This window comes from Gossypium hirsutum, chromosome A01 (genome assembly GCF_007990345.1).
Source record: "Gossypium hirsutum isolate 1008001.06 chromosome A01, Gossypium_hirsutum_v2.1, whole genome shotgun sequence".
NCBI classification, from domain to species: domain Eukaryota; kingdom Viridiplantae; phylum Streptophyta; class Magnoliopsida; order Malvales; family Malvaceae; genus Gossypium; species Gossypium hirsutum.
The window spans coordinates 1-26157 of NC_053424.1; the positions used below are offsets into that span (position 1 = coordinate 1).

Here is a 26157-nt window from a genome sequence, read left to right on the forward strand (position 1 = left end):
TCTAAGCGGTGGATTTTTAATCTAATTATTCAATCGATGGTCCATTAGCGTTCTATATATTTAATAGATAATAAAACATAAATTTACAAACAAACTCACTATCACACACATACGAGAACAGGGAACCTATCCCACAAGACCAATACCAGACCAAAGTTAGGCAGAACACGTTGATGAAAAAATCACAAAATCAAAAACGAACGCCGACACAAAAGCCCACTACAAAACGCCAAAAATAGGCCTACTATTCTAAGTCCAATAACCAATTAATCCAAAACAGAAGCGGTACACAGAATTTAACACTGAAACGAAAGTCCCAATAACCCCAGCCCAACAATATTCAGCTAATAAGCACAAAATATAATGTAAGAACCGTGACACGAAACAACAAAAATACAACAGAGGGAAACACAGAACTCAAAAATAAAAAAAAACATAAAACAAGTTTAGGTAAGTGACAAAAACCCACAGAAAATAGATGTAAAAAGGCAAAGAAGAAGGATTTATATTTACTAAAAACCAAAATCCCTGACAAATAAAACCTACGGGACCAATTTAATAGACTTTTTTACATTTTCCAAAGTGAATGTTTTGCAAACAAAACTAATAGATAATAAAATATTCAAATCATTCTTAATTATGTGACATGCATAATACAAAAAAATTATTAAAAAACCTAAAAAATTTAAATTACATTAAAGTTTTTTAAATTTATTTAATTTTAAAACAGTTGTTTCAAAATTAAACAGTTATGATCAAAAATATTTTACCAATCTTTTTAAAATTAAATACTATCGTAAGAAAACCGGACATAAAAACAACGCAAACCCATCCCAAAAAACCCTACCCAAAATACTAAAAAATAAAAACAGAACCAAAGCTGTGGCCCGAGCAAAAGAATGGATCACAAACAAGCATGCAAAAAGAGAACCCAAAGATTAAGACTTTCACAATCGAAGCAACTTACAGTGCATTTGCAAATAGGGTCAGACTGCCTCCCATCATTCCATAACCGAAAACCCTGGCAAAAGTCCACTGAAAATATTAGTAGAAAAAAGCATAGATTTGAAACTAAAAACAGAGATGAAAAGGAAAGAGACAAATACATATTCATCCCTGAAATCAATATCCGATGAATTAGGGGATTTCAAAAATCACAAATAACAGAAACGCCAAACAAAACTTGGGATTTCTCTCACGAAAAGCCTGTACCTAGTGTACCATGATTGTGTGTATGAAGAAAGAAAGGACAAGAAAGGAGGCTGGGAGAAAGAGAACAGGAGAGAAGGAAAATATTTGAAAACAAGGGAAAACACAGTAGTTGATAAAGGAGAAAGGAACGTTAGAAATAAGGGAAAAACAGGAGAGAATAAAGGAATAAGGAACGTGATCCATAGTTTCAAATACTGAAAGAAATAGACTTTCTCTAAAGCTGAAAATCAAAATCTCTGACAAAAGTACACAGGAAACAAACAAAAAGAATAAACAGAACAAGATCAATAGATTTGTAACACGGAACAAAACAGTGATGTCTAACCGCTAACATCTATAGTTTCTAATAAGGAACGAAACAATGATTCTCTAAAGGTGAAAACCAAAACCGTGACAAAGACACTCTGAAAACAGAAGTAAAAAGAAGAATATATCTGAAACTAAAACAGGAATGTAAAGAGCGACGGCAGGATTAACAATAAAATAGCCATTGAAGAATGGAAAGACAGAGACCAGAGACCGAAAGAAAACATCCATTTTTCTAAAAAGAAAGTGGAGATGAACCAGACGGAATGAGCCAATGGTTTCAAAAATTCCAATACCATAAGTGGTTTCAACTTCTATTTATTATAGATTTTGCACCTGCAAAAGAGATAGAAAGGAATCCATGAATGTGTACTTCTTGCTGCTACAGGGCAAGAAAGATACAAATTAAAGACAGTCATTTCTGGACAGGAAGAGTACTACATATTCCAAGGACAGATCTATCTCATTCAAGGATTTACAAGCACAGACCTCAGACCGATCGTTTAAACTAATTATTGCAGAGTTTCCCAGGGAATTATTTAATTAAAGGCATTCATGTGTGCCTATTTCCTGATGGTTGACTTAGCAATTGGGATACTGGTTTCACAGTACTTAAAATCCAGCCAATCAGAGATTTTTCTTATGCAGGACATCAGACTAGAAAGCAGTTTTGTTATACACGAGACCAGTAGGCTATGTGGACAGTCATATTAGAATGAAAGCCAGCCGAAAAAGTTTAAAGCATTATCTTAAGTGAGATAAAAGGGAGAGGAAAGAAGAGACTTTACTTTGGTCAGACCAAAGACTGCAAACCTGAACCAACAACACCCCAAACGCACACAGCTAAACACACCACACTCCGAACCAGAGATGAAAAAAGCAAAAAGCAAAAAGACAAATGTTGAAGCAAAGATTCATACCTGAAATCAGTCTCGAATGAAGCAGGGGTTACAAAAATCGCAACAAAGAAACGGCAGAGAAATGAACCCACTGAAATAGAAGTAAAAAAAAAACATTGATCTGAAACCAAATAGAAATCAAAAGGCAAAGACAGACAAAGACAAATTTCAAGATTCATACCTCAAAATCAGTCCCCGATGAAGCACTGGATTTCAAAAACCACAAATAACGGTGCAGGGTGTGTGCTTTTTTTTTGGCCTTTTGTTACCCAAAGCTAAAATAATGAGAGGAAAGAAATTGAAAAGTGACCGAGAGAGAGAACCGATAAAGAAATGGGAGGAGATTTGGATTGAAGAGATATATTTGAGGATTTGTTATGAAAACAGAATAAATGAGGAAGAAAAAGAAAACAAAAGAGGGAGACCAAGAGACAGAGAGAGAAAGAAACGGATAATAAATGTGCATGGATTAAAGAGATATTTAATAAATTTTAACGGTCACTTAGTATTTTATTTTGATTCCCCCTTTAAGATATTAAAACATTTAAGTCTCCTGTTTGACATCCGGGAAAATGCAGGATGAACAGAATTTGCCAACTCACAGGTGAATCAGGAATTATTTAAAAAGAACAAGGACTAATGTCAAGTTTGATATAAATTAGAAAAAACAAGATTTTTTTAAAGAATCAAAATTTATACCTTAAAAGAAACACTAGCACTACCTTGACTCACTCATTCGGAAGAAGCTACCGCTGATTCATGAATTCAAACCTTTTCTTTTCCATTTTCGAGAGAGAGAAAGAAGCTAATGACAATGGATCTTGATTGTAAAATAAAATATTTAGAGGGGTAGAGAAATTTAGTTCCCTTTTCATGAATGTCAAGACAATGAGAGAACAGTGCAAGATATAACAAACCTGGTTGGCGTAACTGATACCCATGTTTGCCCAAGCACGCACATAGTTTGGCTTCAAATCTAGTGCCTAAAGATCCAGACATAGACCAAAAGACTAAATTCAATAGTGCTGAAAATATGGCCACCACAGGTAAAGGGAAGTTTATCATCAAATAATTTTAAATGGACAATCTCAGTAACAGAGGCTAAACAAATCAAACTGCATATGCAAGATCTGAATGCATTAAAAAATGCATTTTGAAAGAGATGATCAAGGGTATATGTAAATTGAGGAAGTGCATAATCAAATCATCTAAATTAACAAATAGCTTCAAAAATCAAATAACTAATTACATGGAGCTTAATAGAAGAGCTAGTCTGTTTTCTAAGGTCCAACTAGGTGCAACATGTTATTTGGAGAATCTTTTTAGCAGACTAAGGTTACAAAGATGGAGCAAGTAAATAATTCAACCCTATAAGAGAGCTGTATAACACACCAATGCATCACTTTACAATCGAAAGATAAGAAAGAAGAGAAATAGAGGAAAAGATGATGCAACCCATAAGAGTTTGGCACACAGAAGATTGACATGTTGGGTTATCACATGTTTTGCATTTCTTTATGCTATCCTTTCAATAGATTAAGCACAAGCCAAGTCCTAGCCACACTTTTTTGTATAGAAGCGAAAAAGCCCCCTTGATTCAAGAAGCAGAAATTTACATATTCACCTTAATTTACTCAAAAAAGTGCTTTTTTTACATCTTGCACCTCAAATGCTTCAGGTAGTTGCAGCACCCTTGCCAACATTTCCAAAATGTAATGTTAGGAATCTTAAGGAAAATTATATCCTGTCACCGTATGTAAAACTCTAAGTCCAACATATAATCATTGCAGTCATGGAAATCATATGCAAAAATACACTCTTGTAATCACAGCATTCACAACATAAGCAAACTATCCCACAGTAGCATTAGAGGAAGCGGCTTACACTCAAACCAAGATTGCAATATCAAGGCATTGTTCCAAAAGACAAAAACCAACCAAAAAAACAAAGAATTATACCCTAGTGTACTTACATCAGCATAATACAAAGAATTAACAAGCTCCGGCGGCGCAAGAGTACCATACTTTGGGTGATGACGTAACCATCCATACAGATACTTTATAGCAGCAGTCTGTTCCAATTCTGAACTTTTCAAACAGTATTATTTGTTTGACACTCCAAAATTTTAATCTCACCTTGATTAAAGGGATAAGCATTCACGAACCATTTGTATGACTCACACCAAGAGCAAGAAGTATTTCCAGATTGGTAGGATCGGCCTTCTGAGCACGCATCATTGCTGCAATAGCCTGTACAGAGATATCTAATCAGTGAACTACATTTTTTCTACAAAGTCAAATATATGGACCCCAGTAAAAACCACATAAAACTGCAGATGCATTAATCAAGAATAACAGAAGTATAAAAAGGTCTAGCATCATCCATGTAAGTCTCAAGATAATGACAAGCAGACACATTAATCATCCAAAACAATTTGCAATAAATGTGAAACATTACACTTCATAGGCTTGATATAGACATAGTTTAAGATGGAACCTTATCCATTCAAATTAATTTCAATTAGGCCAAAAAGGTTTTGACATGGTTCAAGAATAAATAGAAGCGGATGATAAGTGAAATGTAATGCACTACTAGTTCATGTGACAACAAACAATAATAGGTTAGATGCAGAACATTAGCAGCCAGGCAAAGACTGCGGCCTTAGATCTGCTACTCTGACTGAAGCCTCAGGCCACTAAGATAAACGTAATACCAATCATATTGCAAACTTCAATGTTTAAACGAAAAATAGCTCCTTCCATCCCTTTCCAGTAGAAGTGTTCATATACAAGAAATGAACATTGCATGGTACACCACCATGGCTATATCAAGCCAGCAAATAAAAAACAAAATGTAGCGGTACAAGATAATAGATCCTTTGTGTTCAAAAGGTTTTCTTGCTTGCTTAATCAATAGGTTGTTCTGTTTCCTAAGATATGATGGTATTCACAGGGCATTAGACAAGATTAAAAATGATTTAGATTTAGGTAGAATAGAAAGGTAAATGGTCAACCTTGCCAGGCAAAGAATCATAATCAAAGATGCTGAACAGATGGCTGAACTAGACAAGCAGTCACATCTCTTAATAGAAATTCTTGTAGTATTAAAGAACACAAAAACAATGTCTTTTGGTGTAAGAATACACATGAACTATCCAACTCTGACAAACTAGGGCAAAGTGGATTACCTGCTGGTCATCATCATTTTCAGCATGGGTTATTCCTAGCAATCTCCAACCTTCAGCTTTCTCAGGATTTTTCATAACTTCAGCCTCTAGGGCAAGCACTGCTTCACTCAAAAGTCCTTTCCTGAATAGCTCTTGACCTTCTTTTAAAGGATTTTGATGACCAACATATGGATTCATATCAGAAAATACATAGACACCCCTGGAAGCGTCCGACCGCTGAGGAACCTACAAGTTTTCACAACCGAAACATTCATGTAGAATTAAAAGAGGTTATAAAGTGAACTTCTTCAAGGCTACCAGACTTACTCATCATATGAATTTGCCCAGTTATCAGACAAGCTTATCCCAAAGCCCCCTCACCAACTTGACGACCAAATTCTTCTGCCCGTCATCAACATGCAACTTTGAGAATTCATTGACCCATTGATCATCGACAGACTCTTGTTGCAATCTTTCAGCACCAAATTCATTGGCCCAATGGTCAGGTCCACGGAAAACCTATTAACCATCAAGTCAAGAACATTTAATGAAATGAAGAAAATTAGAATATTTCAAATAAGAATAAGAGCTTCGCACGGTTTAAGAGTCTCAAAATAATACATAACACGCAGAATCATTAGTCGCACTTTGTATCCTGAATAAACAAATCAAAAGACCCTAGTTGCTCTCATACAGTAGTAAACTCCTCAGCCCATTGATCAGGTTGAAAAAAACCAAAGAACCACCAACCAGAGTAGCAGATTCTGTATAATAAGAACATTTATACAAATTACAATGTTTTTAGCTGGTTTAATACCAAACAGAGATATACAATTACAAGAATCAACAGTGACAGTTTATCTTCTAACTTATTATAATCAATAACCTCTCACTGCTCAATTTAGTAGCAAACTCCATGACCCATTGGTTTGGCCCATAGAAATACTAACAACCACCAAAAGGGTGAGTAGCATATTTTAAAAATAACAAATACAGATAATCTCATATAAGATTTACAGGTTTAGTTGATTTAAAAGTTCAACTGAAGATGTAATAATACAGAATCATTAGTCATTCACACTTTATTTGCTAAATCAACTGAAGATGTAATAATACAGAATACTCAGGAATGTGTCATAGCTAAGAATCAATCATAATAGTAGGACGAAAACTAAGTGTTTGAATTGATTGCAAAGTTATACTTTTTTCAAGGAACACTTCCTTGCGAATGTCAAATATCCAGTATGCCCTCGAGTTTCAGCAGATGGCCAAGCCATGATTCTCGGAGAACTTGCATTGTCCCCCACACTTGCTTCACTTGAAGGCGGCCTCCTCTTGTGTGGAGAGCATGCAATGGAATTCCCATCATTGACCTTCGAGTGATCCATTTTCCATTCACAGATTTCATACATGCGGAGCAGTATTTCAAAGGTCCATATATCTCTGCATATTACAAGCAAAGCTCATGATGCTTTAAAAGAAAAACTGCTTGAACAAGATAGGATAACTTGTTTCTAATTTGTTACCTATAAAGTCAGATCTCAGAGTTTCACATGAACGTTGCACTTGCTCCATGCACGGTGAGAAGGAACACAGAGTTCCATCTTGTTTCAACATGTTTCAACCTGAAGGAATGGCTAGCCAAGGTTGTGGTAGGTCCAGAAATACGGAGTCAGCCAACCCAGAAAACTGATCGGGAAATCCCTCATCCTGAATATCTCGGACTCCCATAGTGACTAAAGTGCTTATTCCAGTCCTCTCGAAGTCATAAAACATTCCTTCTTTTGCGAACCAACACAGAAGAATCAAAGAAAAATAAACAACCATCCTTGAATCTTTCAATTATCAGTTACACAAACAAAAACCATATAATGGGATAAAATATGCATCATAAATAAGTCCTACGCAAGGTTCCATAAAACTGAGATAATTTCGAGACTACGAAGCATGACAGCAACAGAATGTCGTATTTCAAAGAATACATCTAGCTGAACAGACTTCTTAAATCTAACTAGAATTCAAGCTCAACCTAAGCAGTTTCTAAAATCATATTTCATAACAATCTTTGAAACCAAAATTTCATAACACTAATGAAACTAATAAAGATCAGTAAACTGAGACAATTAGAGACAATGAAGTATCACAGAACCAAAATATTACTATCATGATGTGCTTAGATCCAGATAAAATTAGGCCTATTTTTCCATACTTTTGTTTTGCTTAAGTCTTGATAGTTTTATGTGTTTTTGCAGTTTAATAATAACCCAATATTTTTCTTCAAAAAAAAAACCCTAAACCAACGTAGGGATATCCTTCGAATGGGATATAACCAAGCTGAAATATCCCCAAACCAGGGTATCTCTGAAATGGGATATCCCTGCCTGGAATAAAAGTGACAGGTAGTCCGATCCAGAAGCATAAAAAATCTAAACAGGACAATAAAACAACTGATCCGAGCAGTGAAAACTCTGATCCAGGACGAAATATGAAGGGGATATCCCCAGAGTAGCTTATACCAAGCCGGGATATGACAGGGATATTCATGGTTGGAATAAGAAGAAAAATCCAATATAAAAGGACGATTAAAAAAAAATCTGTACCGAATTCAAGCTAAGCCCATTAACCCCCAGCCCCAATAATATTCTGCTGAGCAAGAAATAAAAAGATAGAGCTGACAAAAACTCGCTGAAAATAAATGTAGAAAGGCAAAGACAAAATCAGCTTTATGATATATTATATTTATCTGAGTGTTCTGTATTATATATTTAAAATAATTAGGTAAACCCAAAACAATTCATTAGTTTAACAGATTATTAATTGAAAGCTTCAAAACTTGGTTATTCGACGTGATTTCTCCAAAACTCCTGAAGAGGTCTTTTCCTGAACTAGAATAATCCTAAACTGGCCTATCACATGCCGAACGTTGTAACATCATCAAAACTGAGTGGGACAAGGTAAATAGAAAACTCTTTACCCTATTGAGGCAATGAAGCATCCCTGGAGTCCGATGCATTATCAAGAACATAAGGAAGATCTAACAATTTCAAGAAAGATACAGTCTGAGGATTACGGAGAGAACCTACACAAGGTGAGAAAATTTTAAAAATTTTAATAATTAAAAAGGAAATCAAGCAAAAGCAAATTGCAAAAGTCATGATTATTCTAGTAGCAAAACTAAATAAAAAAGAATGCACTCGCTAACCAACAATTAATTGAGCTAAAATAAGATAAAAAATGAAGGATAGCATTTTGTAAAGACTGTGACAGTAATATCTAGATGCCTAATCATGATAGTGATAAGTGGCATAAATATGCAAACATATATGGTGAGTTCCTTAAATCCAAAAGATAGAACCATTAATGGAGATACTTTTAGCACCTCAAAGAATGAAAAGCATCAAAATATCACCATATTATTTACCAGGAAAAGTAGCGTTTGAAACTGAATCACAGGGTTTGTGAGGTGGAGCTGTTTGAGAAAAGTCACAAGGTTTGGCTCCTCTGTCTTCCATCCTGCTCTTAAACCATTGACGACAACCTTGCATGTCAAGCTGTGTTTTCCTACATATTAGAACAGCAGTTGTCGGCTCACTAGTTCTTGCAGAGTAATAGTACTTGCAAAAATAGAAAATTGCACATAACTTAAGTCCGACACAAAACTAGAACATAAGAAAGTAAAGTTGAAATAAAACTGACACTAGCATAAGGATACTTCTTTACTTTTCACTCGCTCTCCCAAAATGGAAAACCTAAGGCTTTGCTTGGTTGCAGAAATCTAAAAGAAAATAGCAAACAGGACCATGTTTCCAACAAAGCACATCATTATTTTCATTTGACACTAGTATCCCTTGAATGCAAAAATGGAGATTAACCCATTAAGATCATAGGGTACCTAAAAATGCCAGGCTACCTATTTTTCCTCCACAAGAACTTTCGTGCAATAAAAAAAGCGATGACAACTCTTCTTACTTTGCCAAACCAAAGCCCTGCCATCTTATTATACCAAATTTGTCAAGCAGGAAAATATAACTTCAAACAAGTGAAAAAGCATCTTCTCAGACTAACAAAACAGAACTGTATGAATATTAGTTATGTTATTGATTAGGATATAAGAAACTTTTGATTACCCAGTTAGAAGGTTCAGTATCTTAAGTTCCTTTCGGAAGTAATAATGATCACCAAATGAATAAACAATACGCCTCTGAAGAGCATCCTTCGCTCCACCACTAGATTTCCTCATAAATCGAAGAAGCAGTCGTTTAATGGGATTCAAGCATAAGAGCCAAGAGTCTATAAAAGATACATGATAACAACAAATATATTATCATTTAGCAACACATAATAATTTCCAAACATGAGTACTTTAACAAATAACTTATATAGAACATAAAATCAGCTGCCAAGAATTTCCATGCAAATATAGTAAATAAAAGGACAACTGCATTATTAATTACAGGCTGATCTGATGAGCTATAAGCTCAACTAGGACGGTCATAACACATAAGTCATACCAGCATGGTTATCTTCTATTCTTGTTCGCTGTTTTATTTGTTTGTTATTATTATTGACTACAGATGCATGTAACTATAACTTCTTCCTAGCAACAGAAAACTGAGAATAGTTGATTCACCACACATGCCAAAAAGGAATGAAAAGTTAAATAGCAAAAATATAGAACCTCATTTAGCTGCAGGCTCTTGGACTCACTAAAGGCGTCATAAAAAGGCTTGCTCCAAGAATCGACCATAGCCTGACAAGGAAAAGGAGTTAAAATGCATCATCAACAACAATAACCAGAAACAAGAGAAAAGAAAAGTTAGCAACCAAAAACATCTTTTGTTTCTCATGTTTTTGTTGTTTTCATGAGTGCAATTTAGTGCTAACCCCTCCATTGCCATGGTGTAGCTGATATGCCTCTTATCACAATTTTAAAGCAATGCACTATCTATTCAACATTCTATTATCATGATAAAAATGGAAGATTTATAACATCATTAAGAAATACATAAATTTAATCCAAAACAAACATACAAAAAGGAAACCATACCTGAGAGTTTGCCCTAAATGATAGACAGACTAAAGATGCTTCAGGGACAGCCAACTTGCTAGCATCAACGCCAGTTGCATCAAAAACAATTGGCAGCTTTGATTTTCTACCATCAGAATATATAACATCCACGGCAGGAAACTTCCTTGCTGCAATTCCGGGACATTCATTTTACTCAGAAATCAGTTGCAATTCAACTAATTTGAACAGATTTTCAAATGTTATAGCCTATATGTATATAAAAAAAAACAAATCAGTTAATACCTTGCCACCGTGTTGTTTGCGCTCAGACATATCATCAAAATATCCTCTATTCAATTCATCAGCACTGCCCTAAATCAAATTAAAACAACTATTTATATTAAATTTCATGGAAACGATTTTGAAGAACCAAATTCTCGCACACTTTAACAGCTTTCATAGTATCATGCCTCTAATATGCAATAATCAAATCTCCATCTCTAATGCAGCGATTGAAAGATATCTTCATTGAGGAATCAATAAGTAATATCCTTGAAAGACGGAAAACACATTCAATTGAATACACAGATGATGTTGGACTAATATGCAATTTCTGTACCAAAATTTACTCCCCAAAACAAATAATATTCCTCAATTGTGGATTATGTTGTACATAAAATTTAGAAAATATTATCATTATTGATATATTTCCTTCAATTGTGGATTATATTCCTATTATTACACTGTAAAACAAGATAAGAGTAATATATTTAAAAATAGTTAGGAGATAAAATCTTTTAAATATCCTGTAATAAATAAAAAATATCCTGTAACATATTTAAGTGGGAATATTTGTCTTTCGAGCTCCATTTTCGAGCTTCAAATTTTTGTCTTTCTTTTAAGAATCTTATTATTTGTTTTTTTTTTATTTTACATATAAAATATCATCATAATAAAATAATTTACTTTGTAAAAGAAAATATTTTTAATTATTACTTAAATGTGCATTTATATACTATATTATTTAATCTATACTATATATAACTACACATTGAACATTTCAACTAAAATTGTGGAGTCTTTGAGATGATGACATGATCAATGTATTTGGTTTTGAGAATACGAGATATGATAAAGCTAATTTAGTATTACAAGAGCTTTAAAATTTATTTAAAATGTCAACTATAAATCAATGTATTTGTACCACATTCACTTTGCTATGGAACATTGTGAATTTGTGGAACGAGTTGGATGAGTAAACAGGGATGCCCGAATGCTTGAATGTCATCATGAATGCTTGTTCAGGCCATGGAACGGTGTTTTCTCCTCTTAGAATGTTTCCCAGAACCTTTTGAGACAACATAAGGTAAAAAATGTACCTGCAATACACATCATAAAATCTCAGGAGGAGGAATTCTTCATTAAGGCAGCAATAAACAGCAAACATCACATACATCAACTTCAAAACATCATACCAAACAATCCACTAGCTGCTAATCCGCACACCCTCGACAGCTTCAATACAGTTACATACAATATCTTTACCTAATCCAAACCAACTAATCAAGTTTTGTTACATACAATATCTCTACCTGATTCAGCTCACCTAATCAAGCTTTAAACATTAGGTCTCTAATTTTAGTTGCACATCTGTGGACATATTCCTGATTTTGCTAATGCCAACAACATTTTCATTTGTTCAATTTGGAATTGATCTTCCAAAGTTTCAGCTAGCATTCCTGAAAGCTACTTAAACCCTAATCTATCAATGAGTGGCCTTCAGCAGTTTTCATCATCAAAATTATCTTAAATTTTAAACATGGTCCACTTAAGTTCTCTTGGAAGTCATAAATTCTTTCATTAACAATTATGAAGCCAGTTGCATTCTTTCTAACTCTTACTTGAACATGAAAAACCCTGGTATCTTCTTTTTTTGTTAAGACAACTTTCACTAATAACTGACAACACTCACAAAAGCAAACAAAGGACAAAGACATTTCAGAACCAATATGTAGAATGAAAACGTCAGTAGCACAAGTCAACCAAAACTCGAACACCAAGTAAGAACAGACAGCGCCAGGACATGGAAATACCAATGATCGCACAGAGAACGCAATAAAACAGAACAAACATCACCACCAAGCCATGAAAATACTTCCCTTCAAATGCCAACCTTACCTAATACATCTGCTATCTCATTTCCCTGAAAACATTTGACCAGCTGACTGACCAATTAATGAACCTAATAATTTCAAGGCATGAGGCCACTTCCACGTTCATTTCTTAGAATCCATCCTCTTAAATACAATCAGCATCCCTCAAAATTCCAACAAATTCTCATCTATTACCCTTAGCAAGACAGCTAGTGAAAATAAATTAAACAAAAATAAAAAACACAGCCCTTTATATAGACAGCTATTAAGACAAACAAAAGAACCTCTACTCTCTCATTCTAACTTAGAATGTGCTACCCCACAAGTCTCCATGCATTACTTTAGGCCAATAATGGGCTACTTGTCAAAATGCACAAGGACGACGTATCTTCTCCAACTTATTAGGGCAGGGGGTGTTTGCATTTCTATCCATTTTAAGATAAAAACGGAAAAGGTCAAAAGTAGTACCTTTTGAATTGTTAAAAGCCAGACCAAGTTCCAGGTCACGACCAGAATTTGGTCGAGGGAAATTTGTTTTAAGAAACAAATACAAAAAATATATATAAAATGAGCATCACCTGTTGCAAGAATCAAGCCATAGTTCAAGAAGGGAAAAAAAAAGGCCTGATTTCTAAAAGAACTTTCCAGCGTACAAATAGGCAGTGACTGAATCCGAAGAATTTAAAATCAGAAGTAAAAAGGAAAAAGATCAGCACCTTATCATTTTCAAACACCACGGTAGCTGCAATTTCCTTGTCCCGGTAATTCACATCGAAGTGAAAAGGGAAGGAACATTTACTGTCGAGAATTATTCTAAAAAAAAAAAAAGAATTCTTTTTTCAAAAATAAGAAATTGATGAATAGGAGGAGGAGGAGAAACATAGGCCTGGGCTGACATGGTAGTAGAATCAGAGGGAGCAGCAGCAAGGGCAGCTTCTTTCCAAGCCATAAGGGAAGATGCCAGAGGCAAACGGGTTAAGTGAGAACTCAAAACAAACAATGGGCTCTTCTTTATTTCATCATTCATCTATAAATATAACCACTAACCCTAGTTTGTGGCCTTTTTGCATCGGGTGAAAAATTTATGTAAAATTATATTTAATATAAATTTGTGTAAACCGCACAGTTAGGTCTGAAGCAGGGCAGTGATAAATATAAATTTGTGTATATGTAATATAAATATAAATCAATAACCGCACAGTTAGGTTGAAAGGTACTCGCCATATATGACAAGCTCACTTCCATGCATACCTAGCTAAAGGATAAGCATTGTATAACTTATGAATGTTATAAATAATTACTGACATTCCTCAAGCTTTGGAGGGATAAATATAATGAGCATTCATATGTGCCGATTTACTGATGGTTGACTTAACAATTGGGATACTGGTTTTTTATAAAACATGGCTTATAAGTGTTCCCCTTAAATACTCGCCTCAAACCTCATAACAAGAATGGACCAACCTATCTACTACCACTTACAACTCTCGGCCCATCGAGTGAACTGCCTCCAACCTTCTTGCCACATTCTTATATTGTATCAACAAAACCCTCAATTTAATAAAGTTTAGGTTTTTTTTAAATATTTTTTATTTTATCTTTTACAGCACTAAAGTGATCTACTTGAACAACAGTTTTTTATAAAACATCTAGGCCAAGCATACCTATATCTTGACAATTAGAAAATTACAGCATAACTTTTTCACATTGTCCTAATCAAATTTCCACATCAACCATTAATGATTCGGGAAATTTTGAATTAAACCCAAAACAGCACAAGAAGATTGTTCAAAGAATCAAATTCATGCAATAAAAACCGAAGTCATTGACCGAAGTCACTTTTTTTGAGCACCCTCTGAGCATTTGGAGTATGATGTTCCAAAGATCTTCTAAATACATGAAGAAAACTTAAAAGAAAATGAAACATACCATCTCGGGTATATGCTTAAACCAAGTCTGAGTAATATATTACTTAAGTGAAATGTTCTGTCTCGCATGTGAACTTACAGTTTCAAACATCTGGATCTTCTACAGTTGCAGTGTTTCCAGGCTTCAGTCTCATCTGGGAATGTTTATTCCTGAATTCAATAAATCCCACAGCTAAGAAAGCAATGTGAAACTTGCCTCTCCCCTTTTCAGCTATCTTGGGATTTGGATAGTTGGTCGACCCTGTCAGCAAAATGTTCATAAGGGATTATGAGCTGGTGAAAACATGACACTTTCGGAGAATCCTCCATATTTTCTGGTGCACAACGTCATGGTGGTCGCTATCAACATGATCACCGACTCTCCCAGCTGGTGAGATCAAGGGATCATGGTTTAATGGTAGAATATGAGATGGGAGCTGAATTAACGTGGCCTGATTTCCACCAAGGGAAGAGGGCTGAGAATCCAAACCTTGACGCACATGTTCCATAAATTCATCAGATTCAACATGTTCCCAGATGTTCTTAGATAAAAATTCCAACATCTTATCCAACCTTTCATCATTGGAAATCTCAACCATGCCATCATTCGTGTTATCATTAGTTTTTCCTGTGGTCACTTCCGAGGCATTGAAACAAGCACCATGTAGTTCATCATGTTGATCCCAGAATTCACCATGTTTGATCAGAGAATCATCTTGGTTGCGACCATTTGAACTTGACCCACCAATTTCATCTCTAACATAAACAAAACAATCTTTAGTTATGAGCAAAGTGATTGGTTAGACTTCCAAAAATATCCTAAGTGAAAAAAAAAACCTTTGAAGGAAGCTTAAGCTTACTGGTCGAAGGTCTATACCTAAATGTGGTAAGTTAAACAATGAAGAAATCAATGTAAAACTGGACTCAGAAAGCCTTTTCTTACACAGTGATGCTCTCGCTCTGGATGGCATTATAGGAGAGAGATCATTGAGAAATTGGGAAACAGGAGATTTCTACAATAGAAACAAAGGTTTTACCAAGAAAAACATTATGTGTTCATTTACGTCTCAGATGAAGCAGCGGATTTAAAAAATCACAGAAACTAGAAACGCCAGAGAAAACTTAGGGCTTCTCTCTCACGAAAACTCTCTTCCTACTGTAGCATGTTTTTTTTGGCCTGTTGTTACCCAAAGCTAAAAAAGAATGACAGGAAATAATTGAAAAGAAAGCTAGAGTGAGAGAGAATTGGTGAAGAAATGAGGGAGCTATGAATTGAATAGATATATTTGAGGATTTAAATTTCGAATGATGGGAAGGAAGCTGGTCTGATCGGAGGTAAGACAATATAAAATGAAGTAATTTCCTCATCATCAGCTAGGCAGGATTGTAGTATTGGATGAAAACAATTACTTCTAATCTGATCAATTAGCATTAAAGCAGAACGGGTCATTATCATAGTAGAAATGAATAAAATTCCCTACCCAGACCTTACAGTTGATTTAAGGGATAAAACAATTACTCTTGTGGCCCGCTTAATCCTCCTGTTAATTCATGCCCAACATTCTATGCTCAGACAAAGCTCAAGTGAGATCTATGATCTCGGGAGAAAACTTGGAAATTCTTCTTTTCTTGGTGCATGGCCTGACTCTATAGCAGGGAGATGGGGTTAATAAATCTATAACCTCAGGTTCACGAGTGACATCGAAACTAGGGACATGATCTTTCAAAACTGCAACTTCAGTGGTCAATGGTTTCCCTTTTCTCCATGACTGTTGATCTCCACTGGCCCAAACAAAAGCTGAAAATTGCTTCTGAATCCAATATTCCTTCTCAATAATGCTAATATTGGTTCCTTCAGCTGTCTCTTCACTAGAAAGGCTAGTAACAACTGAGGAAGATGCTCATACTGGTGACCAAATGACATCAAATCGCTGCCTGTGATATACTCCAAAAGTGCAAGTGTCCCCTAGCTTTTCATATTCCTCGTCAGTAGTTGATGGTTTCTCTTTTACCGATGGTTGTGGATCTTCATCAGCTTCCATAGCATATTTAAACCGCATGCCCCTCAAAGACTCCTTCCCAGCAATGCTCATATCTGCACATTCAGCAGCCATTACACAAAAAGAAAAACAAGATTTTCCAAAAGCTTCTTAAAATATGAATTACACAAAATCCAAAGCCATTTTTTTTCTGATAAGGTGCTATCCTAGAAGACATGAGATTCTTCAAACAGCTTTGAACCGACATTAAGAAAAACAAGAACACTTACAGATGTAAGGAACACACCCGTTTAACCATAAAACAGAAATGAAAAGGCAAAAGACAAAGTTAAGATTCATACTTGAAAATCAGTCTACGATGAAAAAGGAGATTTCGAAAATCACATAAAAACATAAACGACTGAGAAAATTTAGGTTTATCTCTCTCACGAAAACTGTTTCCCTACTGTAGCGTGTATGTGTTTTTTTTTTTTGGCCTCTCGTAACCCAAAACTAAAAAATAGAGTAAAAAGATGAAAAAGGAGATTTCGAAAATCACATAAAAACATAAACGACTGAGAAAATTTAGGTTTATCTCTCTCACGAAAACTGTTTCCCTACTGTAGCGTGTATGTGTTTTTTTTTTTTTTGGCCTCTCGTAACCCAAAACTAAAAAATAGAGTAAAAAGTTGAAGAGAGAGAATCGAGAAACAAATGGGGGATGTTTGTTTGGCCTCTGGTAACACGAAGGTAAAAAAGAATGAAAGCAAAAATTTGAAAAGAGAGCGAGAGAGATAGAGAATCAGCAAAGAAAAGGGGAACTCTGGAATGAAATAATGGGGAAGGAAGGGGATTTGAGAATCAGCAAAGAATCTTCTTCTCGGAAGATTTTTTAAATCTCATATGTATATTTAAGGCTTTTAAAATTACACTTTTACACGCTCTATTTATGACTTGACATGTAGAAAAAATTCTATTTCTCTACAAATTTGTTGGCCTTTGTTTTATGTATTTTATACTTAATATGTAAATTTTCAATATATGTCAGTGATGACTCTGGTTATGGTCTGTGTTTGCTCTGGCGACATTTTCAACTCGATTGGCTTCATATTCGGCTTGGCTTTCGTTGAAAAGTACCGAATCATACTCCCAAGCATCTTGTCTCCCTAAATTTATAGTAGTTGAGTAGATAAGGATGAACTGTGTTTTATTTCATTTAAAATAAACTAGCTGACACTTACTGCTGGGATAACACTTGCTGACAGCAGAAATTATAGAGAGAGAGTGTAGAAAATTCACTTGAGATTGTAGAGAGAGATACCTTGGGTTAATATGAATGGCCGATGTCCTAAAAAGAGAAACCTTTAGAGAAAATATTGTTACTAAACAGACCTGGTAATATTGTACACGACACAAGAAAAATAGCTAAAATACAATATTACACAAGCACAGAAACAGACCTGGCAATTAGTATTCTGCTAAGCAAAGATTTAAAAGAAATAGATAATAACACAAAAGCTATAATATTAAACAGAGGGAAACAAACAATCCAAAAAGAAAGAACATATAGTAGAAGATAAACAAACAAAAATGAAGAACAAGACCGACATCTATAGATCTGAAAGACGGAACGAAACAGTATTTCTAAAGCTGAAAACCAAAAACCCTAAGAAAAATCCACTGAAATACAAGTAAAAAAGCATGGAGGTGAAACTAAAAAAGAGATTGATACCTGAAATGAGTCTCCGTTGAAGCAGCGAATTTCAAAAATCACAAAAACCAGAAACGCCAGAGAAAACCTAGGGTTTCTCTTTCACAAAACTCTCTTCCTACTCTAGCGTGTGTTTTTGGCCTGTGGATACCCAAAGCTAAAAAAGAATGACAGGAAAACGTTGAAAAGAGACCGAGAGTGAGAGAGAATTTTCGAAGAAATGGGGGGCAATGGATTGGATAGATATATTTGAGGATTTAAATTTCGAATAATGGGAAGGAAGCTGGCCTGATCGGATATAAGACGCTGGAAAGTGTGTGGAGGAAGCGGCAGCGCTTTGTTAGAAAGGACAATAAAGGAGGAAGAGAAAAAAGAAGAAAAATAGTAGAAAAGAGGAGAGAATAAAGGGAGAACCGAACGTGAGAGAGATGAATGAAGAAAGAGTTTTTATATCATTTATTTTGAAAACGGTTTGAATTTTATTTTATTTTTCGAAAAATATCGGACTGGATACTAAAATAACTAAATAAACAGTTTATACACAAAACAGAATAAAACCCATAGTAAGAGAACAAAATAATAATAAAGGGCCCATCTGACTAACTAAATGAAGGCCCAAAATCAGTCCAGAACATGGGGTACAACCTAAGCTCAAAACCAGACATTTCATTACATAGGCCCGTAATGGAATAAGCCCGTAATAGGGCATTCCATTGAACCAAACATGAGTTTAAGGTGGGCCCACGGAATAGGGTTGTAATGGCATAGCCATTACATTGAACCAAACATGGCCTGAATAAAACCCAAAGCAAGGCAACAAAATAATAATAAAAGGGCCCATCAGACTAACTAAATGAAGGCCCAAAACCAGTCCAATACATGACATGCAACCTAAGCTCAATAACCCAGTAACCAAAACCTAAGAGGTCCACATCCCCAAACACTCAAACGAAAGCCCAAACACACTAGCCCAACCGTAAATCTTAAGCCTCAAACCCAAGCCCCAAGCCTCAAACCCTCAGAACCCAAAACGGATATCCCTGGAATGGGATATACCAAAAACGGGTTATCCTAAATTAGCATATCCCTATACCGGGATATCCCTCAAATGGGATATCCCTGGCAGGAATAACTATGACAGGTATCCCGGTTCAAACACGTAAAAAACTCTGAACCGGTTACCAAATCAGCTGAACCGGGCACCAAAATACTGAACCTGAACGGGATATACTGAGGATAACAGAGGAATAGCTTATCCCGGATTGGAATTTAATGGGATATCCTTGTGCAGATAAGAATGAATATTAACAAGAAAATTCTGCTCCGACCCAAGCCAACCCAATAACAAGCTAACCCAATAACACAGTACTTACTAAAACGTCGTCGCGAGAATATTTAATGTCCAATTCTCTGAAAATATTTAAAAACTCAGTATGATTTAATTAGTGTTTTCTTAAATAAAATTTTTCTACTTGTTGAAAAAGGGAAAATCAAGAGACAATAAAAGGGAAAGAAACAAGAAAATGTTTCCAGTTATTTTCTGCTAATCAGTTAGGGTTTTAGGGTAGATACTCGTATAGTTGATAGAAACATATGTTGGCTATAAAATCTCATAAATACGACTGAAAGATTTGTAAGAAAATGTCCTTAAATACAGAGGGAAACAAACAATCGAAAAAAAGAAAACACATAACAAGCGATAAACTATCAAAAAATGAGGACATCACAAGATTTAAAAAGACGAATATAAGCAGTGTCTCATAAGGCTGAACACCAAAACGAATAACAAAAAACAATGAAAAAACTAAAAAAGAAGCATAAATCTGAAAACTAAAACAGAGATGAAAACTTGTTCTAAAGATGAAAACCACAATACCCCAGAAATAAGAGAAGATAAGCATAGGTCTGAAACTAAAAAAGACGTGAAAAGAAAAAGTCAGTCAAAGTGAAAATCATACCTGAAATTACAATCCGATGAAGGGTGGGATTTCAATATCCTGCTGTAGCAAGTGTGTTTTGTTGGCACGTGGTTACACAAAAGCTTAAAAAAAAAATCAGGAAAAAAATTGGAAAGAGACCGAGATAGAATCTGCGTATTAAAGAAAGGGAGGAAGAGAAAATTAAAAAAAAAATCCTATCATTGACCTTCGAGTGATCCATTTTCCATTCATGGATTTCATACATGAGGAACAGTATTTCAAATGCACTCACTAATGAAACTAATAAAGATCTGTAAACCGAAACAATTAGAGACAATGAAGTATCACGGCAACAAAATGTAGCTGAGGCACCAACTCAAGATAACCAAGTATTCAAGTTTAACCTACGCAATTACTATATCATATTTCATCACAATGCACTTTTGCAAACAATAAACATTTAGGCTTACCTAGCTGAGACAGCCCTCTGTTCATGGAAATCAAAGGTATACACATATCCCGTTGGCGCCACAGCCCTTGCAGACGATGTTGTTAATGAGCCACTACCGGTCCCGGATTCAAGAACCAAACAACCCGGAACTACTTCCTAGTACATAATCACAAAGCTAATATCCGCAATATAAAGAATCTGAGTCCTATGACTTAGAACCAAAGTCCATAACTCTGGTGTCGAAGCCAATAGGTAAACGAATCCACCTCTGTTGCTGAAAATTATGGAACCAAATGGCTTCCCGATCCAATCTGAATGTTTAAATACACCGAAACGATTTTGAAGAACCGAATTCTCGCACACTTTAACAGCTAATCAAATTCCATCTCTAATGCGGAGATTGAAAGATATCTTCATCGAGGAATCAATAAGCAATATCCATAAAATACGGAAAACACATTCAATTGAATACACCGATGATGTTGGACTAATACGCAATTAATCAAGTAAAACAGAAGTATAAAAAGGTCTTGCATAATCCATGTAAGTCTCAAGATAATGACAAGCAGACGCATTAATCATCCAAAACAATTTGCAATAAATGTGAAACATTACACTTCATAGGCTTGATATAAACATAGTTTAAGATGTGGGACCTTATCCATTCAAATTAATTTTGATTAAGCCAAAAAGGTTTTGACATGGTTCAAGAATAAATAGAAGCGATGATAAGTGAAATGTAATGCACTACTAGTTCATGTGACAACAAGCGATAATAGGTTAGATCCAGAACAGTAGCAGCCAGGCAAAGACTGCGGCCCTAGACCTGGTACTCTGACTGAAGCCTCAGGCCACTAAGAATAGCTCCTTCTATCCCTTTCCAGTAGAAGTTTTCATATACAAGAAATGAACATTGCATGGGACACCAACATGGCTATATCAAGCCAGCAAATAAAACACAAAATGTAGCGGTACAAGAAAATAGATTCCTTGTGTTCAAAAGGTTTTCTTGCTTGCTTAATTAATAGGTTGTTCAGTTTCCTAAAATATGATGGTATTCACGGGGCATTGGACAAGAATAAAAATGATTTAGATTTAGGTGGAATAGAAAGGTAAATGGTCATGGTATTCACAGGGCATAAGACAAGATTAAAAATGATTTAGATTTAGGTGGAATAGAAAGGTAAATGGTCAACCTTGCCAGGCAAAGAATCATAACCAAAGATGCTGAACAGATGGCTGAACTAGACAAGCAGTCACATCTCTTAATAAAAATTCTTGTAGTATTAAAAAACATAAAAACAATGTCTTTTGGTGTAAGAATACACATGAACTATCCAACTCTGACAAACTAGAGCAAAGTGGATTACCTGCTGGTCATCATCATTTTCAGCATGGGTTATTCCTAGCAATCTCCAACCTTCAGCATTCTCAGGATTTTTCATAACTTCAGCCTCTAGGGCAAGCACTGCTTCACTCAAAAGTCCTTTCCTGAATAGCTCTTGACCTTCTTTTAAAGGATTTTGATGACCAAAATCTGGATTCATATCAGAAAATACATAGACACCCCTTGAAGCGTCCGACCGCTGAGGAACCTACAAGTTTTCACAACAAAAACATTCATGTAGAATTAAAAGAGGTTATAAAGTGAACTTCTTCAAGGCTACCAGACTTACTCATCATATGAATTTGCCCAGTTATCAGACGAACTATCTCCCAAAGCCCCCTCACCAGCTTGACGACCAATTTCTTCTGCCCAGTCATCAACGTGCAACTTTGAGAATTCATTGACCCATTGATCATCGACAGACTCTTGTTGCAATCTTTCAGCACCAAATTCATTGGCCCAATCGTCAGGTCCACGGAAAACCTATTAACCATCAAGTCAAGAACATTTAATGAAATGAAGAATGTTGACACCATTTTTTTGGATAAAAACGGGGTCGACTTGGGTTTTGAAAAAAATGAAACAGGAGTCGCCACCAATCCTTTTTATAAGGTGTGATTGGATCACCTCGAAAAGCGGTCGTTTTTAATAAACGGTTTGATTTTATTAAAACAACAAGTTTGGTCCGCGAAATTCAGAAAACGGGTTCGGGAGTCGGTTACGCACGAGGAAGGATTAGCACCCTCGATACGCCCAAAATTGGTACCTTAGTTGATTACTTAATGTCTTAATGTCGAAAATTGAAAACTTAGAAGAATTTAAAAAATTCGATCCTTGTATTAAAACGTTGAAAATTTTTAGGAAAATGGCATATTTCACGTTATTCGAGAAAAAGAATCATATCCAGTAAGTTAGGACACAATGTCTCAAATTCCCGATACGCGGATGAAAAATGCTTATTTAAAAGATACTTTATTATCTTGGTTTTAGAAATAAATCAGGCCCAGTAAGTTAGGGCACGATCTTTTCTTAATTCCCGAGATCATTTAAAACCTGAGTTTGAAAATATTCGTATATTTAGATTTATCGTGAAAATTGAAACCCAATAAGTTAGGGTATAATCTTCTCGAATCTAAACACGAAGTGCCATTTTTTAAAACAAATTTTGTTATATCGAGTGAAATAAAAACACGAAGTCGTAGTAAAAATGTGAAAGCAAATTACATTGTTATACATGACAAAATCATAATGAATACAAAGTGTAAAAATGATACGAGCGATAGCAACAATATAAAATAAATAAAAGTCAAACCTACAATCATATAAAATAACAATATATATATAAACAATAAATTAAACATTCGTTCAAAATAATAATGAAAATGAAATAAATAAATAGTGAATACAATTAAAATTTAAAGGGATATATATATATTTATATGTATAGACAAAAAAATAAATATGTGTGTATTCATAAATTACAATATATATATAGAGTATACTTTAAAATATAAAAAAAATATGCATATAGATAAAAATATGTACACATATATATAGGTGTATAAAATTATGGAATATGAAAATAATGAAATGCATATATAAAGTAGGCGCATGAAAATATGTATGTACAAATTAAAGTTTAAAAATAATGAAAATATACCTACGTATACAAATAAATACGTTAATTTATATATATATGTTTAAAATATATTGAAAACATGTATGTATATGTCTATGCAAATTAAGATATACAAAAACATATAAATACATACATATAAATATATATACTTATAAAAATAAAAATATGTATATGTATATAGATATATATAAAAAAGAAATATGAGTATACGTATATATATTAAACAAATTATATGTAAAATATGTACATGTATATATACAAGCACTTATATGATAATAATAAGGCATATATATATATTTAAAAATACATAAGTATATATGAATAGAGATATAAAAGTAACAACAATAATACCAATACTAATAATAGTAAAGATGATAATAATAATAATAATAATAATAATAATAATAATAATAATAATAAAGTTAACAAAATTGACTAAATAATAAAATATGCTAAAAAAGGGCCTTAAATCGAAATGAAATAAAACATATAGGGCCAATTCGAAATAAAGGAAAACGAAAGGGATCCAATTGCGACGCGCGTAAAAAAGGGAAGGACCGAAACAGAAAATAAACCCAAAATCCCAAAACGCAGCACCTCAATGGACTAAAATAAAACAAAAGTAAAATGTTAGGGCTAAATCAAAATAAAATAAAACAACAAAATAGGACCAAATTGAAACACACCGCGAATCAGAGGGACTGCGCGCATAAATTGCCCAAAAAACTAAAACACGCGGATCCTTCGGGTCGGGTCGGGTCGACGCGCGGATCCCCCTTTGCTAAAACGACGCCGTTTTGTGTTTAATATAAATATAAAAAAAGGCTAAAAACAAAACTGCTTCATCATTTTGTTGAAAAAACAGAGAGAAAACTCTCTCTTTTTCATTTTTCTCAGGCTCCGATTCCGGAGATGGCTCGGCCAAGGCTTCCGGCGAGTCTCCGCCGTAGAGCCACCGCGTGTGGCGGCCGGAGGTCCAAAATCGGACCTTTTCGGTCCCTTTTTGAAGCCTAGCGTCCCTAGGGTACGGATCTAGGGCCAAATCCCCGAAAAAGAGCCGGAGACCCGAAGATCGAGGGGAAACCGCTCGTCTTCTCCCCTCCGGTGCGGCGCAGGTAAGGTTCTTTTGGTTTTTCGTTTGTTATTTAGTGTAGAAGATAAAAAATAAACAATAAAGAGAGAAGAGATTTAGACACCAAAAGGTCACCTTTTTTTTTTATCTCTTTGTTTTTTTCTTTTCAAAAGGGCTCCGAACCCCTTTACAACTGATTTTGCTTGGCTTTTTATAGCCATTTTACATGAGTTCTTTATCTATTTTTGTCTCTGCTTTGCGTGTTTGGTTTCATCTTGCAGGGAGTCAGAGGAGTTGGTGGAGCAGGTGAGGCCGTGCGTCGGTGGTCAGAGGAACGGCGGCAGTAGTCAGGACCGATTAGGTTTTCTTTCTTTCTCTATTTTTTTGTTTATTTTGGGCTGGTAGAAATGGGTTTGGGTTAATTGGGTTCTTGTTTTGTGTTGAATTGGGCCTCGGGCAAAATGGCCTGTAACAGCTGCCCCTCTTTGCTCGTTGTCGTGTAACGAGAACAGAGCAAAGACCAAGAAAGGCCAATTTTGTCCGGTCTTGCCGAATCTTGACTTCTTCTAGTGCTTCTTTTCTTCAAATAGCCTCCTTCCAGTCCACTATGTCTTGTTGCTTCGATCCACTCCACTGCACTTCAGAGTGATGCGTCCTGTAGCCTTTATCTTCTTCGTAGCAACTTCAGGGGGACGAGGTTTGTGGTTTTCAATCTATTCCACTGCATCTTCAGGGAAATAAGACTTGATGCGACCTACTCTGCTGTAACCTCAGAGAGATAAGATCCTTTATTTTAATCCGCTCCACTGTAACTTCAGGGAGATAGGATTATGTCTTCGATCTGCTCCGCTGTAACCTCAGGGAGATAAGATCTGAAATTTCCAACCTATTCCACTGCTGGTCAGGGACATAGGACTTGTGGCTTAAATCCGCTTCCTTACACTTGAAGATAAGATTTGCTGTCTTTGATCTGCTCCGCTACAGCTTAGGGAGACAAAATCTGTAACCTTTAACCAGCTCCAATGCAACCGATGGAGGCAAGGCTTTGTTTTTTTTTTTTGATCTGCTTTGCTGTTAATGCAGGAAGGCAAGATCTGCTTCTTTAACTAGCTCCACTGCAATCGATGGACGCAAGGCTTTGTTTTCAATCTGCTTCGCTGTTAATGTAGGAAGGCAAGATCTTTTGTCTTCAACCAGCTCTATCACAACCGAAAGAGGCAAGGTTTGTGTCTTCGATCTGCTTCGCTGTCAATGTAGGAAGGCAAGATCTTTTGTCTTCAACCAGCTCTATCACAACCGAAAGAGGCAAGGTTTGTGTCTTCGATCTGCTTCGCTTGTCAATGTAGGA

At 35.2% G+C, this 26157-nt stretch overlaps 1 protein-coding gene across 23 annotated transcripts in view; it reads right to left on the reverse strand.

The window, feature by feature from the left end:
* Nucleotides 1-6: 6 nt before the first annotated feature.
* The window catches only part of LOC107936969 (peroxisome biogenesis protein 5), a 40572-nt gene continuing 14421 nt past the window's right edge, over nt 7-26157 (reverse strand). For 3 of the 23 annotated variants that reach the window (XM_041116637.1, XM_041116609.1, XM_041116569.1), the window contains exons 7-21: nt 22388-22581; nt 22082-22306; nt 20731-21022; nt 20300-20382; nt 15529-16746; nt 14752-15407; nt 11796-11970; nt 10895-10963; nt 10631-10779; nt 10262-10333; nt 9711-9873; nt 9005-9144; nt 8558-8662; nt 7110-7364; nt 6609-7026 (exon numbers count right to left, since the gene is read on the reverse strand). In XM_041116637.1, coding sequence (XP_040972571.1) covers nt 22255-22306; nt 22388-22581 — 246 coding nt within the window. In that variant the 3' untranslated portion in view covers nt 6609-7026; nt 7110-7364; nt 8558-8662; ... (9 more) ...; nt 20731-21022; nt 22082-22254. Of the gene's footprint in view, nt 1855-2438; nt 3401-4041; nt 4110-4174; nt 4667-5604; nt 5830-5910; nt 6103-6608; nt 7027-7109; nt 7365-8557; nt 8663-9004; nt 9145-9710; nt 9874-10261; nt 10334-10630; nt 10780-10894; nt 11971-14751; nt 15408-15528; nt 16747-16992; nt 17797-17871; nt 17993-20299; nt 20383-20730; nt 21023-22081; nt 22307-22387; nt 22582-26157 lie in introns of those variants that run through there. The other 20 variants (XM_041116585.1, XM_041116604.1, XM_041116603.1 and 17 more) reach the window with 20 other exon arrangements.